This window comes from Oncorhynchus mykiss, chromosome 15 (genome assembly GCF_057628025.1).
Source record: "Oncorhynchus mykiss isolate SJ-2025 chromosome 15, ASM5762802v1, whole genome shotgun sequence".
Lineage (NCBI taxonomy): Eukaryota > Metazoa > Chordata > Actinopteri > Salmoniformes > Salmonidae > Oncorhynchus > Oncorhynchus mykiss.
This window is the reverse complement of record NC_143036.1, coordinates 28,013,645-28,030,343: the sequence shown is the minus strand read 5'-3', so window position 1 is coordinate 28,030,343 and position 16,699 is coordinate 28,013,645. Positions and strand designations below refer to the sequence as shown.

At 43.9% G+C, this 16,699-nt stretch overlaps 1 protein-coding gene across 4 annotated transcripts in view; it reads left to right on the top strand.

Moving 5' to 3' along the window:
• The window catches only part of LOC110489911 (SWI/SNF-related matrix-associated actin-dependent regulator of chromatin subfamily D member 3), a 50,865-nt gene that overhangs the window by 17,201 nt on the left and 16,965 nt on the right, over positions 1–16,699 (top strand). For 2 of the 4 annotated variants that reach the window (XM_090199787.1, XM_090199786.1), the window contains exon 2: positions 16,118–16,308. In XM_090199787.1, coding sequence (XP_090055913.1) covers positions 16,118–16,308 — 191 coding nt within the window. Of the gene's footprint in view, positions 1–2,728; positions 3,204–16,117; positions 16,309–16,699 lie in introns of those variants that run through there. The other 2 variants (XM_021562902.3, XM_021562899.3) reach the window with 2 other exon arrangements.

Here is a 16,699-nt window from a genome sequence, read left to right as displayed (position 1 = left end):
CGATGCTTTGATGGAACTGTACTGCAGTATGCTCAACATACACTGCTGTGTGCTCAGTGTCTCTCCCTAGTGGCCACACGAGAATAGTGTATGTCTGCCCATTGTAGGAATGAATGAATAAAGAGGCGATCTGTGATTCAATTTAAATTAATTTAAAAGTAAAAAAATAAAAAATGTATATCCCCTTTCAATGGCAAAAAGGAGAGTGTGGAAATAAATTATTCATAACTGGGTGTAGTATATTTCCACATATTCCTATAGCACACTGCATGAGGGAGGGGTCCTTTTCATTCAAGCAGACTCATTATAGTCCCCTCCTAGACAGGGGAGTCTGCTCATATAGCAGCAGTATGTGCCCCCTCTACTGGCCATTGTAGTACTACTACTGCTCCCAGCAAGCGATTACCCCCTGTTAGCCCCCTTCTCCCCTGTGCTACAGAATGGGTCATGGCCGTTTGGTGATACTGGTTGGCCTATTGGTGAGGGAGACTGCGGGGGTCCAGCAAGGGGTACTTCTGCGCACAAGCCATCCGTGCCCCTTCCTGAACGGTTGGATCCCTTTGTTATCTTTTGACGCCCACGTGCCATTTGCTGGAGAAACAAGGACAACGTTTTATCTCTGACTCTGCTTGTTTTAAGGTGATTTGTTTGGTGCTTCTTGACTGTACACCAGAGCAGATGTATGTTATATAATATAACATTTTAGATGATTTTTAAATTATTCTATGCATAAAAGAGATGCACAGTTTAACTCATGTAATCATTCACTGCATCTTAATATGGGGCTGATGGATGGAGTCAACCATTAAACCCCAAGATCTATGGGGCTTTGCAGCACAGCTACTGTAGAGCACAACGTTGGGAGGCATTTCACTCATCTCAACAGTAGGTGTCGCCACCAATAAGGGAAAGCCCAAAGGGGACAATTAAAACAGGGATGAGGAGGACAGAGCACGCTGCTCAATAGATGGATTGCAATTAGACTCAAACACCAGTCAATAACTGTGGAATTATAATTTGGCATCATTAGCTGACCTATCCTAGGATTCTGTATGTTTTTATTTGGAACATGGTTGTCTGTTGCTGACTGTTTCTGACATAATGACCATGCAGACATCTTTCTCAGTTTCCTCCTGCTAGTTAAATGGTGCTGGGTGCCACTGCTCCCTCCAATAGGGATCAGAGCCACTCTAGGAAGGTCACAGGTTGAGACCTCTGACCTAGGTGTTTACAGGCCCACGTACCAGCTGGCCCTTTACTACAATAACTGAACCGCACTGCTGTCACTTGTTGAAGAATGGCTCCCTCACTTGCCAGAGCGCTGAAGTCCAAGCTCCGAGTATGGGGTGAAGTGGGAACTAGATGCCCCTTAATACAGACAGTACTCCCCTCCCCCAGTGCTGTCCCATCCCCTCCCATCTCCTCTGCCATTTCAGTAGAAAACCCTTGCATCAAATCCATTTTGGAGGAGACTGACGACAGAGTGCATTGGGGTAAAATATTTGTCAATTTTCTTTTTTCTGCTGTCAGGTTTGTGATCCGTTTGAATCAGGGATTTGTTGGAACTGTTTGAGTCCTTCACTCTGGGGCGTCTGGGTTTTAAGCATTTTATTAATTGAAGTGGTTGATATTGTTCCCTCCTCCCATCTCTAACCCACCACCGCCACTACCATTTCTCACCTTGGCCACAGATCACAGAGCTGCTGGTGATAATGGTAACAACTGGCATGTGTCATAAGGCGGATGCCCTTTGATCCTGCCCCACTTCAACGCCCCTTTGTCATTCAAATCAACTCATTAATAATTCAACCCCTTGGATGGAGGGAAGGAGGGCGGAGAAAGAAGGGGGGGGGGGGAGAAGTCTGTGAGTCAGAAATATGACCTGCGGCTATGTCTGCAACCCAGACAGGGCTCTCCACTTTTTAGTAACCCGACCATGAGACAGACTAACAAAGGCTCCGGGGTGAAGTTTCCCCTAGGTACAGAGCTAGGATCAGCTTCCCCTCCCCCAATCGTAACCTTAACAATTAGTGGAGAAATGCAAAAACTGACCTAGGATCACTGTCTAGGGCCCACTTCATCCTATATCTAACAAAGGGAAGAGAGGAGAGAACCACTGGACCTTTTTGAATGCCCCTCAGACAAATCCAGGCTAAAGCCAGATATGGGATTTGTCCCTACGTAGTCCACCACCTTTTGAGTGCACTATAGGGAATAGGGTGCCATTTTGGGACACAGACATTGAAAGACAGGAAGTGAAGGTGTTCTGAAGGAGGCCCTTGCCCATTGTGAAGTGGGCTTTGGAGGCAGAACGGATATTAGCAGGCTCATTAGACATGGTGGTGCACACAGCTGTGTCCAACCAGGAACTGTTCTTTGTTTTTGGATACAGAGTCTGAATCTTTTCCTCGCTGACCAATGATCGCGCTTTAGGCCGTGTTACCATGATAGTCTATCTATATCACGATATTGTGTATTGATGACAGATGGCTTTTCCGCTACATTTGTGATCCTGTTACTATAGAGGCAACAGTCGGACACATAGGTTGTAGTGATTTAGGTTTGACACTGTGTGCCCTAGGTTTGTAATATGCAGTGTGTCCCATTTTAAGAGCCACTTGTCCTTTTTTGAGAATCAATTGTGCTGAGGGGTTGACCGTGGCCTCTGGGCTCGTTGCTAGGGAGTGGGAATGGCTAACTGAAGATAACCTCCCCAGTCCCTGTTCTCAAACAGCCAGGCACACAGCATGCCCTTATCTACCAATGGAATGCAACAGCTGTGGTGGGGGGGCCGGCGGGGTGGGCCGGCTCAAACCCCCCTGCCGGGCCCCCACTCCCCCTCTTCGCCGGGCTCCTGCTCCTGAAAGGCAGCTCAACTAAAAAGTGTGCTGCGAGACAGTGAGAGCCTCGGCAGGGCTGCACTGCAAAAACACAGAGGTTGAGAGGGTTAAGAGAGAACGAAGGCGAGGGAGAGAGCTGGAAAAGAGCACAAAGAGGAGGAAAGTGGAGCAAGGGAGGGGATTTGAACGCCCGGGTGAGGGGGGAGAGAGGCAGAGGGAGAGGGAAAGACAAAAGAAAGCGAGGGAGACGTAGTAGGAGCAGGGGGAAGCGAGGGGACGGAGCAAATGGCTACGGAGGAGACGGCAGGGGGAGCGCGCAAAGCCACCAAGAGCAAACTGTTTGAGTTCCTGGTCCATGGAGTGGTGAGTAGCCTAGTAGCGCTGTCTCTCATTGAGAGCGAGAGAACCAGACCCCGGCGTGTGTTATGTGTGACTACTCAAGCATGTTTGTGTGTATGAGGGGGAGAGCGAGAGCGTCGGCACAGCGCAGATGCGGTCTGTGTGTGAGAGCGAGATAGCTGGGAAAGCCGTCCAATGTGAAGGTTATTTCCAGTCCCCCTGAATCCCACACTCGTTTCCTTTTGAAGACTGGAGGGAATGAGAGCGAGAGGGAGCAGAGTGTCACAGGCATTTGTAATACAAAAAGAGGGAGAAGGAAAGAAGAGAGCGAGGGTCTAGTAGCAGCCAACCCCCCCCCCCCCCCCCCCCGATTACCAGAGCACACTGAGCATGCTTGGAGTCAAAGGCAACCAGTGAGTGGGGGAAGCGTCCAGCTCATTCAAAACAGTCTCAGAGCAGTCGTAAGATGAGCACGCTGCTATGATCATTTGAACATATATGGTCATGTGGCTTCGGTTTGAATGAATGTTTTTGGAGCTTGCTTCAGTGGGGATAACAAATGCTTGAAATGCAGGAAGTTTAGCTTATTTAATCTTACTTAAAATAAATCATTAATGAGCGAATTTCACATGGTTGGGGGAAAGGCATAAGGTTAGTCACTGCTGTCATAACATATGGAGTATTAACTGACCTGGGAATACCAATGTGACTTGTTTTGGTAACAAAATGATGATAAGCAGAATGCTGTGATTGTGGAGTTGTAATGAATGTGTGTGTGTGTGTGTGTGTGTGTGTGTGTGTGTGTTTTGTTTAGACTGACATAGTTAAAACCCAAAGACATCAGGCTGTCATAGAGAATGTTCCTTATCGAGTCCCAGAAGTGGGCATCTATGTCTTCGCAAATCCATCTATTACAAGTTATAAGGCCTATGACTAAATCGAAATGATATCAAGTGTATTGGACATTTAAAGGCATGCTCCGGTACTTTGGTGACTAAAATTCTTTTTTTAAACCTCCCGCTTTGGGCTGGATGTGTCAATGTGTAGTTCATACACGTATAATCGATGAGCGGAATTACTGCCTTACTTCAATTAGCCACGAAATCCCTAGTTTGAAAGCGACTGTTTTCTTGAACCCGTACCATGCCATTTCAAATTAGGGATTTCGTGGATAATTGAGGTAAAACAGTAATTCTGCTCATAGATCATGCATGCATGAACTACACATTGACACATCCAGCCCAAAGCGGGAGGTTTTAAAAAAGACCTGAGGTTATCCAATAGGTTTCCTGGGCCCCAGAGTTTTTCCTGATCTGGTAATAGGCTAATCTAACCAACTCCGGACCCTAATTGTAGCGTATGACATAGTAATAAGGTAGCTGTATAAGGGCTATGATGGCACCAGATACTTTTTGTAATCAGGTCATATAGTTTAAAAAAAAAACAACTCCTGGAAAAACTCCTGGCCCTATGGAGGATGAAAACATTAAAACCCTTTACACGACAAAGAGACAACACCTGAGATTTGAACAAAAACGAACAGGGCTGAGCTCGCTGTATGCAGGGTTTCATCATGTAGGCCTTGGTATCTGCAATTAAAAAGATACTCATACAGTATGTCATCACTATTGTGTTAATGATTGATTCATTCCAGTCAGTCATTTTGGATTAAAAAGGCCTAGGTAGCCTAGCCACCCGAAGTGTGAATATCAACCAAATTTGATCGCATTTTCTCAGAACACAAGTAAATAGGGCTATTTTAGGCTATAAATACATAGCTTAGGCTACAAAAAAACATGACGTTACTTTTCCCCTGGCCCAGATGGGATCAGAACGCATAGGCTTCTCTAGGCTACCTGCAGCTGTGGTTGTTATCAGTAGGCTACAGTTGATCAGACTGAAGCACAGACTAATTGTACACGTTGACATATCATGAGGCAATTTCTTTTTTTTTGTTGTTGGTGGAGGCGGGTATGAGCTTCCACATAAAACAGTTTGTCATGGTAAATTCACTTATACCCACATTTTCAGTCGCAATTTGCATGATATTGAAGCCTAAAATGATAAAAGTGAAGCCTGGTTTGTTGTAATGTTGTGAGGTAGGCCCACTGTACTTTTTTTTATTTGTATGAGAGGGTTCATCGTTCATTTTTGATTGTCTAACGTCACTTGATGAAGACATGGCTCTTATAGCAACTCTGTGCTTTTGTCTTGAAGCTAAAATAAAAAAAAGTGTAGCCTACAGACCAGAAAATAAACCCTTTAATTGTCTGGGCCACAGGAGGCTGCTGAGGGGAGAACGGCACATAACAATGTCTGGAACCAAGCGAATGGAATGGTATCAAACACATGTGTTGGATACCGTTCCATTGAATCCGTTCCAGCCCTTACTATGAGGCCGTCCTCCCCAATTAAGGTGCCACCAAGCCGCCTGTGATCCGCACATAAAATCAGCAAAAAAAGAAACGTCCTCTCACTGTCAACTGCGTTTATTTTCAGCAAACTTAACATGTGTAAATATTTGTATGAACATAATATTCAACAACTGAGAAATAAACTGAACAAGTTCCACAGACATGTGACTAACAGAAATGGAATAATGTGAATAAAGGGGGGGTCAAAATCAAAAGTATCAGTCAGTATCTGTTGTGGCCACCAGCTGCAATAAGTACTGCAGTGCATCGCCTTCTCATGGATTGCACCAGATTTGCCAGTTCTTGCTGTGAGATGTTACCCCACTCTTCCACCAAGGCACCTGCAAGTTCCCAGACATTTCTAGGGGGAATGGCCCTAGCCCTCACCCTCCGATCCAACAGGTCCCAGACATGCTCAATGGGATTGAGATCCGTGCTCTTCGCTGGCCATGGCAGAACACTGACATTCCTGTCTTGCAGAAGGTGCAGTATGGCTGGTGGCATTGTCATGCTGGAGGATCATGTCAGGATGAGCCTGCAGGAAGGGTACCACATGAGGAAGGAGGATGTCTTCCCTGTAACGCAAAGCGTTGAGATTTCCTGCAATGACAACAAGCCCAGTCCGATGATGCTGTGACACACTGCCCCAGACCATGACGGACCCTCCACCTCTAAATCGATCCCGCTCCAGAGTACAGGCCTTGGTGTAACGCTCATTCCTTCAACGATATATGAGAATCCGACCATCACCCCTGGTGAGACAAAACCGCAACTCGTCAGTGAAGAGCACTTTTTGCCAGTCTGTCTGGTCCAGCAACAGTGGGTTTGTGCCCATAGGCGACGTTGTCTTAGGCATCTCACAGTTTGAAAGTTGCAATTTATTATCCTGGCCACATCTGCAGTCCTCATGTCTCCTTGCAGCATGCCCAAAGCACATTCACGCAGATGAGCAGGGACCCTGGGCATCTTTCTTTTGGTGTTTTTCAGAGTCAGTAGAAAGGCCTCTTTAGTGTCCTAAGTTTTCATAACTGTGACCTTAATTGCCTGTTAGTGTCTTAACCACCATTCCACAGGTGCATTTTCATTAATTGTTTATGGTGCATTGAACAAGCATGGGAAACAGTGTTTAAACCCTTTACAATGAAGATCTGTGAAGTTATTTAGATTTTTATTAATTATCTTTGAAAGACAGGGTCCTGAAAAGGGGATGTTTTTTTGTTTTTTTTGCTGAGTTTACATGCTTGTGAATTGTTGCATTATTCAAGAGTGTAATAAGGTTTTGAAGAAACATTTCAGTCATTGTTGAATAGTTTGTGCTTACTGGCTAGTGGCTACTGTGATATTCACGGTCCATTTGAGCTGCGGACCAAGAATGTGACGTTGCCAGCCACAACGAAAGGTAAGGCAAGGATGTCATGTGAATTGAAAAGTAGAGTTCTCTTTCTCCACTCTACTTCTCAGACTCTCCTTCATATCTTGTAGTGGGAATAGGGCAAGTGTACAGTACCTTGCCAGGGTTATGTTCAGGCATTTTAGGGGCTGTATAAGGTTTAACCCAGCACAGACTTAGGGAAACAATGAGCAGAGGCAATGGATGAGCCAGATGACTATCCTCTCAACAGACCAATTAACCTTGATGAGTCTCCCTCTCTCTCGCACTACTCCAGGCCAAATATTTCACCTGCTTATTTTCCTTCATACCTGCCTCTTCTCTCAATAGATTTGACGGAGTGGAATCGTCTTGATTATCATATTCACTGCAATGCCGGCGAGTTACGAGACTCCGGCTCACTGTGAAGGCTGCCGAGTAGGGAAATATTTTGACGTACGGGCAGGGATCTATCAAGTTTGTGGGGAAGTGACGCTTTACTTTCTGTTTCACTCCCACCATGCGTCCCAAATGGCAACCGATTCCCCATAGGCTATAGTCCAATAGGGCTCTGGTCAAAAGTAGTGCACTATAAAGGGAAAAAGGTGCCGTTTGAGACTCAACCCCGATGAACATTTACCACAGTTAGGTAAAGACAACACTACCCTCCGTCCAGAGATAGAACATCTGAAAGGCCAGCCACATTCCTTCAGAAACAGACACATACACTGTTGCACGGATGTGGAGCTGTGAAGGTCGTGGTGTTCCAGCCTCCGGCAGGAATGTGTACGTGTGTGTGTGTGTTTCAGTCAGTGGGGGGAGAGGTCTCTTGGAGATGGGTTTGGAGGCCTGGTTGGTAGGTGGCCCTGAGAACTGGAGCCTCTCTCCTCCTCCTCCTCCTGTACATGTTTAGATGTGGAGGTCACAGAGGGCCTTTGTCTGTGGGGGGATACAGGCCCTTCAGCGCTCTGCGTGGGAGACATGGATAAGCCCAAGAGTGTGTGTATGTGTGTGTGACTGCTATTGTGAACTTTGCCCTGCCCTCCTAGAAGATTCTATTACTGAGCTTCTCCACCATTGCGGTGAGCTGTGGGTCAGATAAAATGCCTCAGTGGCTTTTCCTCACCCAGAGATTTTAGTCCTAGGAATCATCCACAGTGCAGTCCTTTGAATCACATTTTTAGTTCTGTGGGTTAACTTCACTGTGGCCCCTCCAAATCCAATCACCTCTCCTACAGAGACCATCACAGGTCTCAGATATCCATCCACATGGCAGATTAGATTGCTGCCTGGCTGGCTGGCAGAGTTGCGGTGGAGTGAATTCAGTGTATCAGATATGGGGTGCTGTTGGCATGGATTTGTAGGGAATTTGGGGGGACAATACTAAAGAGGAGGACCACTCAATGGAGCACATCCTATTATCCAATAGGGCACGTCCAGTTATCCAGTTGGGCACGTCCTTCTTTAGACTTCAGAGGAACCCAGTTGGTTGATCCATTATTTTCCCACTATAACAGCATTACCACTCCTTCAATCAAGTCTCTCCCTATGTGCTCCCAGCTCCCAGTGTGCCACACGACAAACTCCAGCCCAGATAGGAAGTGAAAAGTGGGGAAGGAGAAGCGCCAGGGTCGTCTTGTCAAGGTAACCGGAGAGAGACCAGCCAGCAGCACCCAGAACCCCACAGATATGTTAAAAGTTATGGAGAAAACTCACCAGACCGATTGTCGGTCTGTACAGTAGGGGGGCATTCGTTCGCCGTTTATTCGCTTGCGGTGTGTTATAGAGACCGGATGTCATTTTTGCCCGTTTTCTACACGTACAATCGGTTTGCACTCAGTTTGCAAATTGCGCCCGGTACTGTGTTCAGAGGTGCTAAGTTTTCTCGGCCGGCAGCATCTCGACACTCCTACCGGTCTGTCCATGCCTTAAGAGCTACTCTCTCTGTCTCTCTGCCCAGGCCTCAGAGAGACCACACATCTGCTTCTCCCTCCCTTCCTGGCTCCAGCCCCCAGGCTGCAGAGTGACAGCAGCACCTGTGTGACTGTGACTGGGAGAGGACATGGACTCCATTGCACCACAGCGTCTCTCTGCCTTACTGACTGGCTGGCCTCCATTGTTTTAGTATTTATTAGGATCCCCAATTAGCGGCTACTCTTCCTTGCGGTCCAAACAGGAAACAACATAACAAATAAAATACATACATATACATACATAGCACTACATTTACATTACAAATGAGCAATTCAGCAGATTCTCCCATCCAGAGCAAACCACTGCTAGTGCATTAATCTTAAGATAGCCAGGTGAGAAAACCACATATCACATTTGTATCCCAACCACGTATCACATACATCATACAATACCAAATGCATAACCATTTCTGTGTCTCTTCACAGTCCCCGTTGTTTGTATTTTTTTTATCTGGTTTTATTGCTAGCTGGAATTACCTGGGATGGCAGAGAGTTCCATTTAGTCATGGCTCTGTTTAATAGTGTTTCCCAGCCTCCGTTCTGGAATTGGGGACTGTGAAGAGACCTCTGGTTGCATGTCTTGTGTGATACCGATGAGTGTCCAAACAGATAGTTCGGTACCTTCAGCGCCTCGTTCAAAGACCAATATTGATGCAGTCAATCTCTTCTCAACTTTGAGCTAGGAGAGATAGACACTCATGTCATTGACATTCTTCCTCCGTGTACATTTTAAAGGGCACTAGGTCAAATGAAATTTAAAGCCACATTCACAGACTATGGCATGGCTGTGGCTATTGGTGTTATTTGAACACTTTGAGCGTAGAATATATAAAAACAATTGTAGAGACCCTGTTTGCCCATTGCCATTTATTCCTCAAGTTACGCTGGTCATAAAATGGCCGTTTTTGCAACTGTTTCCCCATGTGGGCCTGCTGTTATTATGGTTGCAAATGGCACCATAAGCCCTAATATAGTGCACTACTTTTAACCAGAGCACTATGGGCCCTGGTTAATAGTAGTGCACTTTAAAGGGAATATGGTGCCATTTGGGATGCGTTCTGTTAATGTTTAAAGAGCATGTTTGGTCATCCAGTGAACTCTCTGACAGGGACATCTGTAGCCCCAGGGTGGAAATAGGGGTGACCCACTATGCAGAAACTGGTTAAATCAACATTGTTTCACCGTAATTTGCCAACGTATTGTGACGTGGAATCTATGTGGAAAATACTTTGGATTTGAAAAAGAACGTTTATATACACTATAAGAAAAAACTACGGGCTGGGCAGCACCTCCTACTGGAGAATGTATCTATCTACAGCTACCATTTGGTCTCCCGTCCAGATTTTTAACCAAACCCTGCTTAGCTATGATATTTGTCACTGATTATTAGTGCTATTGTGAGAATGATAGTGGAGAGATCTCCACTTAAAAAACGAAATACATTCACTGTTGCTTTCCAAGTCATTCCAAAGGGTAGGTTTAACAAAGCAAATGAAATGTGACCATACTCTCTATAAGCCATATATCATCAATGATACTATTTAGGCCTATATAGCATTTGCAAAGTCAACAACAGTTATTGTTTCAATTCAACCCAACATTTGAACTAAAAATAGACAATACAATAGGCTTAGGGTTTCAAGCTCTGGTTGATTTCAAATGTATTGATATTTAGTGATACTGAACTCAATCAAATCAAACTTTATTTGAAGTGCATTTAAAGTTTGTTTAGATTTAGTCCTATTCTTTAACTTCAATTTTTGGTTGAGATGGAGACGTGAATCCAACATATACATTTTTAGACAAACTTGAATTAATGCCATTGGCACAGATGGAACTATCTAAGTGGAATATAAATCTCCTTCAGATGTTAATATTTGGTTGCATTGACAAAGAAAAAACATTCAATATTCCCTTTTGAAATACAATAAATAGCCTGGTCGACAAGTTTAAAAAAAACATGATATGTTGGATTCATGTCTCCAACTCAGCCAAACATAAGTGTAGGTTATCATATAACATGCTGACCAGGCCGGACACGTCGCGTGCGCGAGCGTCGCAAAATACATTTAGAAATCTATATTATTCAATTATTGTACCCACACTGCTCGCCCGTGCCAACGAGTGTCTGCCTTACCAAAGGCTAAAATAGAAGTCATTCCTATTTCTGACGCAGATCGTGCTGCAAATCCTGCCTCTCCCATCTCCTCATTGGTTTATAGAAGCAGGTGGGTGATTGAAAGACGAACTGTGTTGCCGGTTGTCGTGGTAATACAATGAAAGTTTAGATGCGACCACCATATAAGTTCAAAGATGAAAAAGCCTGGAAGGAGGAGAGATGACTAGAAACGATTTGGTTGGCCGTTTTTATGTGTGGATTAATTGTCGGAGTAGAGGACCTTGTGCATTGCAGGTAAAATAACAACTCAATGTTTATATCCCAGGACAAATTAGCTAGCAACAGCACGTTAGCTAAATAGGACACATTAACGTTAGCTAGCAAGTGCACGCTAACTAGCTAAATTGCCATACATGTTTAATGCTTTTCGACCTGTCCCCAAATTAATGTCATTGGTTCAGAGTTTGTTTTGATATTTTATCATGCATGTTGCGATCGCGCTTGGTGTGGGGGGGGCAAAATAAATGTATGCATGATGGCGCGCGCGCGCAGCCGGTTTAGGTTCCGTGTAAGCGTGCATGTTCAAGATGGAGTGCATAGGTCGTCGCAGGTCTGTGGAGATCTTCACAATTGCTGTAATGATCTGTGCAGATTCCTAAACGGCATTGATCACTTGCATCATTTACTTTGAATGTAATTTCAACTGCATCCAGGTCATTTGGTTGTGCTTTTAGATGAAGCACAGTGATAACGCATTCATCTGTTGTATAAACAAACAAAATATCTGACGTGGTCTTTCCATTGGAATTTGGTTGTGCTTTTAGATGGTTTGAAAGCATCGTGAAAACACATCGGAAGTTCAAACTAACTTTTGGCTGTCTTTTTGAGTGGGTAAATATAGGTTGTAATCTCATTGATCAACGTCTCAACTAAATATTACCTAGTTATCCACGTTGCAATGACATGGTGTGCCCAGTGGGAACCCGAGGTCACAGTAGTGACGCAAACGTCTCTGTCTGCTCCCAACGTCTCCCACAACTCTTATTTCACACAGTCGCTCAACCAAATAAGTGTAGGAGTAAACTGATATTGTCATGAGTGCTGTTGATGATTCAGAGTGTTTGGGGTGCGCTTGTTCAGATGTCAGTACGTGTCTTTGTTTGATTTTGATAGTCGACGTGCATACAGTATATTAGCTTTTCTCCCAATTCCCACCAACTGGGAGGATCTTGTTTTCACAACAGAAAACCTGCTCTATTTCGCCTACAGGGGATTGAGAAATGTCAAAAGCACTAGTTTAATAAAGCATGGGTGATAGGAGATTTTGTTTGGCAGTACACCGCTAGTCGTATATGGCCTGTTACTGTGTTCTGTCTGTTATTGTTCCCAGGAGAACTAGGGAGGTGGTGGTCGGTAATTTGGTAAAATTGTCACTCCGTTTCCTACTCTGCGAGGTGCCATATTTCACAGCCATCAGGGCACCATTCTGCAGAACCACTTGAATAATTTAATCCAAAACGCTATATGTCCATTTTCACAAACGTTGTAAATTATAAGCTTTTGCTTTTAAAAGAACTTTGAGAAAGATTGGTGTGTTTTTTTTCCTTCACCATCTAATCGTGGCATGGGGTTGTTCAATGACTGACATGGATTTGTTTGAAATCTATCACTTGATGGTTTCATTTTAAAAGAGACAAATAATGTTTTGATGCAAAACGGCGTATATCCGCCTCACTCTCAGAGAAGTATGTAGTAATGCTAGTCAAATGTAACAAATAACCACGTTTGAACTCTACAAATGGTACATTTGTGACATCAATATTTGTAAAAGTGTTTCAAAAATGAATCAATACAGTAATATGAGACCTGTCACATGTAGGTCAAATATTTACATTCGACCATTAAGTCATGTAGCAGGTGAGACAACAACATATCACAGTCAAATATACAGGATACAAACATTGTATAGCGTTTTGCAACAAACCCTATATTAATACACATTTAGAATCTACAAATAAAAAATCGGAGAATAGTAATATTTTACACATGAAGGTACCCATACGCAATCATTTCTGATGACATTTTTTTGGGGGGTGGATATAGCTTTTTGGAATGAAAATCTTCACTATCTGACTGATAATAGGACTAGGGCTGTGGTTCCAAATAGCTCTTAAGGCTCTTAAGGCTCTGGTTAAAAGTAATGCACTATATAGGGAATAGGGCACCATATGGGATGCAGCCTCGGAGGCTTTTAAACTCTCCTACCAAGACCACTTCGATACGAAGGTGTAAAGGGGATTGTTTGCCAGATGTGTTTGCCACATCTATTTGTTATGAATAAAAAGTGGCTATTGAAGGAGTCAGGACAGGAGGTGTATGTAAGAATAGGTTACAGGGTTGGGTAGGTTACGTTCTCAAATGTAATCCATTACAGTTACTAGTTACCTGTCCAAAATTGTAATCAGAAACGTAATTGTTTTTTTTACTCAGTAACGTAATCTGATTACATTCAGTTACTTTTAGATTACTTCCCCCTTAAAATACATTAGAAGAATACATTTTTGTATGTTAAAGTTTACATAGCTGGCCAGATATGGATGTTCAATTTCACTTAATGGGTTGGTTATGTAGGCTTCTTCTAACCCATAGCTTTCTACTACATACAATAATACGATTAAATTCTATCGTTAACCAAAGTCTATCAGGATTCCAGTCATTCCAATAAATGTAATACCCCTTAATATTCAAGAATATGACTTGTAAATATAGAAGTATAGATTAGCCAAATTGTTTTACCTGAGCATAACCCCCAAACTAAGGACTTATTAGCCAGCCCAACTCGGTTGTTTACGATTTTGCTGTAATGGAGGACTGTTTGTGCTCATTGATTTCGAGTTGAAAAATAAATGCTGCTCTCATTGAATGGCTTTGTGCACTACTGAAAAGTGCTTTTACATGTGAAAAATGAAGGCCATATGCAGGATTTGCTATAGGCCTATTGTTGAACTTTTTGTTGGTGACACTTTGATATCTTGATAATATGCAGCTGTTTAAAGGGGAAATCCCTGTTTTGGTAAAAAAAAAAAAACTGAGGGATGGGCCTGGAGAAATGTAACCACTCTCAGATTAATAGACAGTGCTATCGATGCAAGGACTGACCGTCCATGATATCAACAGTATTGTTTTAACCTGATGTTATGAGGGTATACAGTGTTTGTTTATGTTTACAATGTTTACAAACATTGGAGAAAAACAAGCTTATATTTTGGATTCTCATGGAGTGTGACAGTTGAACTAAGCTCATGAGGCTACAGAATGCCCCTTTAAGTCTATCAAAAGTGTGCGAGTTTGAGCATGTGTCCATTAGGCCTATAGATTAAAAAATAAATGATCAGCATGAATTAGATTGAGCAATGAAAGCCCCACTTTTATTCCATAGGCTGTGATCCCCACTGTGCAGCTGTTGATAGGAAGCTTAAACTTCTTGAATTGAACCATTATTAATGTTAAAATACAAATTTAGATTTGTTAACAGCCACCCACAACAACCACAATCCGTAAGGCGCAAATAACTAAATGAGAGAGCAGCAGTGTGATTCACATCAATGCGCTATGTAGATATCAATAATAAGTGATATCTGTATCGCCGTAGACGACACCACTGCTGTCATCCTCACCTCCAAGCCTTTATTCAAGTTGGATCATCTTTGGCCGACAGCAGTCGCACCATTGGAAGACATACCTTTTTTCAATGCTGATTTGAATGTCATTGAGAAAACAGAGATGGTTCAAAGATTTTGGTTCTGCAAACCTCCTTTCTGAATTTAAAAGTAATCCTCGAAGTAATCATCTAGTATCTATAATCTGATTACAACATTTTTGCTGGTAATGTAACGGATTACAGTTACAGGTTTTTGTAATCCCTGACATGTAACAGATTACATGTAATCCGTTGATCCCCAACCCTGATTGGTTATTTCACTGCATTCTCTGAGTGAGGCTAACTTATGTGACACAGTTCCTCCTTGTGGAATGATTATTATTATACAATATTAACCACACAGAAAAGCCAAATCAGTTATTAGAATTGGCATACATTGTCATCTTAAAATGATGTAGTGTTTCCTTTGTAGTTTTGTTGGCTTTACCACAGTCTCAAATGGCATGTCAACAATTTTAGGGAAATACCGTATTAGGAAATGTAGTGATTGATTTTCTAATCTCATGGAGCATTGATGTCGTAACATAATCGAGATAGAACCACATTTCTTTGTATTTTCTCCCATGCTTGTTGCACAGAACTCTCCTCTCTTCGGGTAGCTATTTGGGATCTCTTTTCTTATTGGGTCGCTCTTTGGGTTACACCCCCCCCCCCCCCCCCCCCCCCCGCCCCACATTTTTGATTCCGTCTCTAGTCAGATAGTTAGCTGAGGCATCGAGCAAAGCCTTTTTCCTGGGACAACAGCTGTTGCCATGGGACAGATAGACAGCCTGACCAACAGACAGATGGCCACAGGTGTTGGGCCACCCAGCTGTTCCCAGGATTCACAAGGTTGCCAGGCAGGCCTCTCTCTGCTAGTGGGGGCCCGGGCATCAGACACAACAGCACACACACTGCTAGATTGTTAGCCGTTTGGACAATTGGCTTCAGTCTAATGTCCCAGCAGGTGTGTGTGTGTTAGGAAACCCTGTTGGCCCTTTCTTCAGGATATATTTTGAGTGTTCTTTCTATCACCAAGAATTAGAGATGAGAGAGTGAAAAAGTAATCAACACACAATTAATACAATGAGACTTGATTTCATTCATTCAATGTCTTATTAACGGAATCACCGGAGTAAATTGCACCTGGGCTAGGAAATGAACCAGGGGTTCCACTCCTGGTCCTGGAACCCTAACCCAAATCCTGGAAGGCATCAGTATGTGCAGGCTTTTGTTCCAGCCCTTCATTAAAACACCTGATACAGTCCAATCATATGAATGTACACTACTTACCGAACCGTGATGTCTGTGTATTTGATATGTGCAGTAACTAACCCTTGTGTCTTCCATCGCCTCTCCGTAGCGTCCTGGAATGCCGTCTGGAGCGAGGATGCCCCACCAGGGTGCTCCAATGGGCCCCCCCGGACCCCCGTTCGGTGGGAGCCCCGCGGTGCGGCCCGGCCTACCCGCCCCGGTCATGGAGCCCAGCCGCAAGAGACCTGCCCCCTCCCAGCAGGTTCAGCAACAGCAGAACGTCCAGAACCGGGCCAGAAAGTGAGTTACACGGCCAGGATCCGTCCAAGATCCAACCCCCGTCCCCTGTCAACCGCTGCATGGCCCTGTGTCTGTGGTTTGTCCCCTAGCCATGTTTTTTTCCATGCCTCTCGTCATGTTTCTGTGTGTAATATCTGCAATTCACCACCTGCATCTATCAGACTGAGTGTTTGTCACTCCTGTCGTGCTGTGAGTATCTCTGTGTGGGCTCCCCCTTCTGCTTGCTTTGGTACTGCAACCACTACTGTGTCTGACACTGCTCACCCCTTCATCTACATTGAGCGGTTGAGTTTAGCCAAATGTATGACCGCTGTCTTCAGTCTGTTTTGTGGTCTGTTAGCTGCCATGGTAGATTTTTGTCTACCATCTACACTCCTGAGAATGAGAGCTG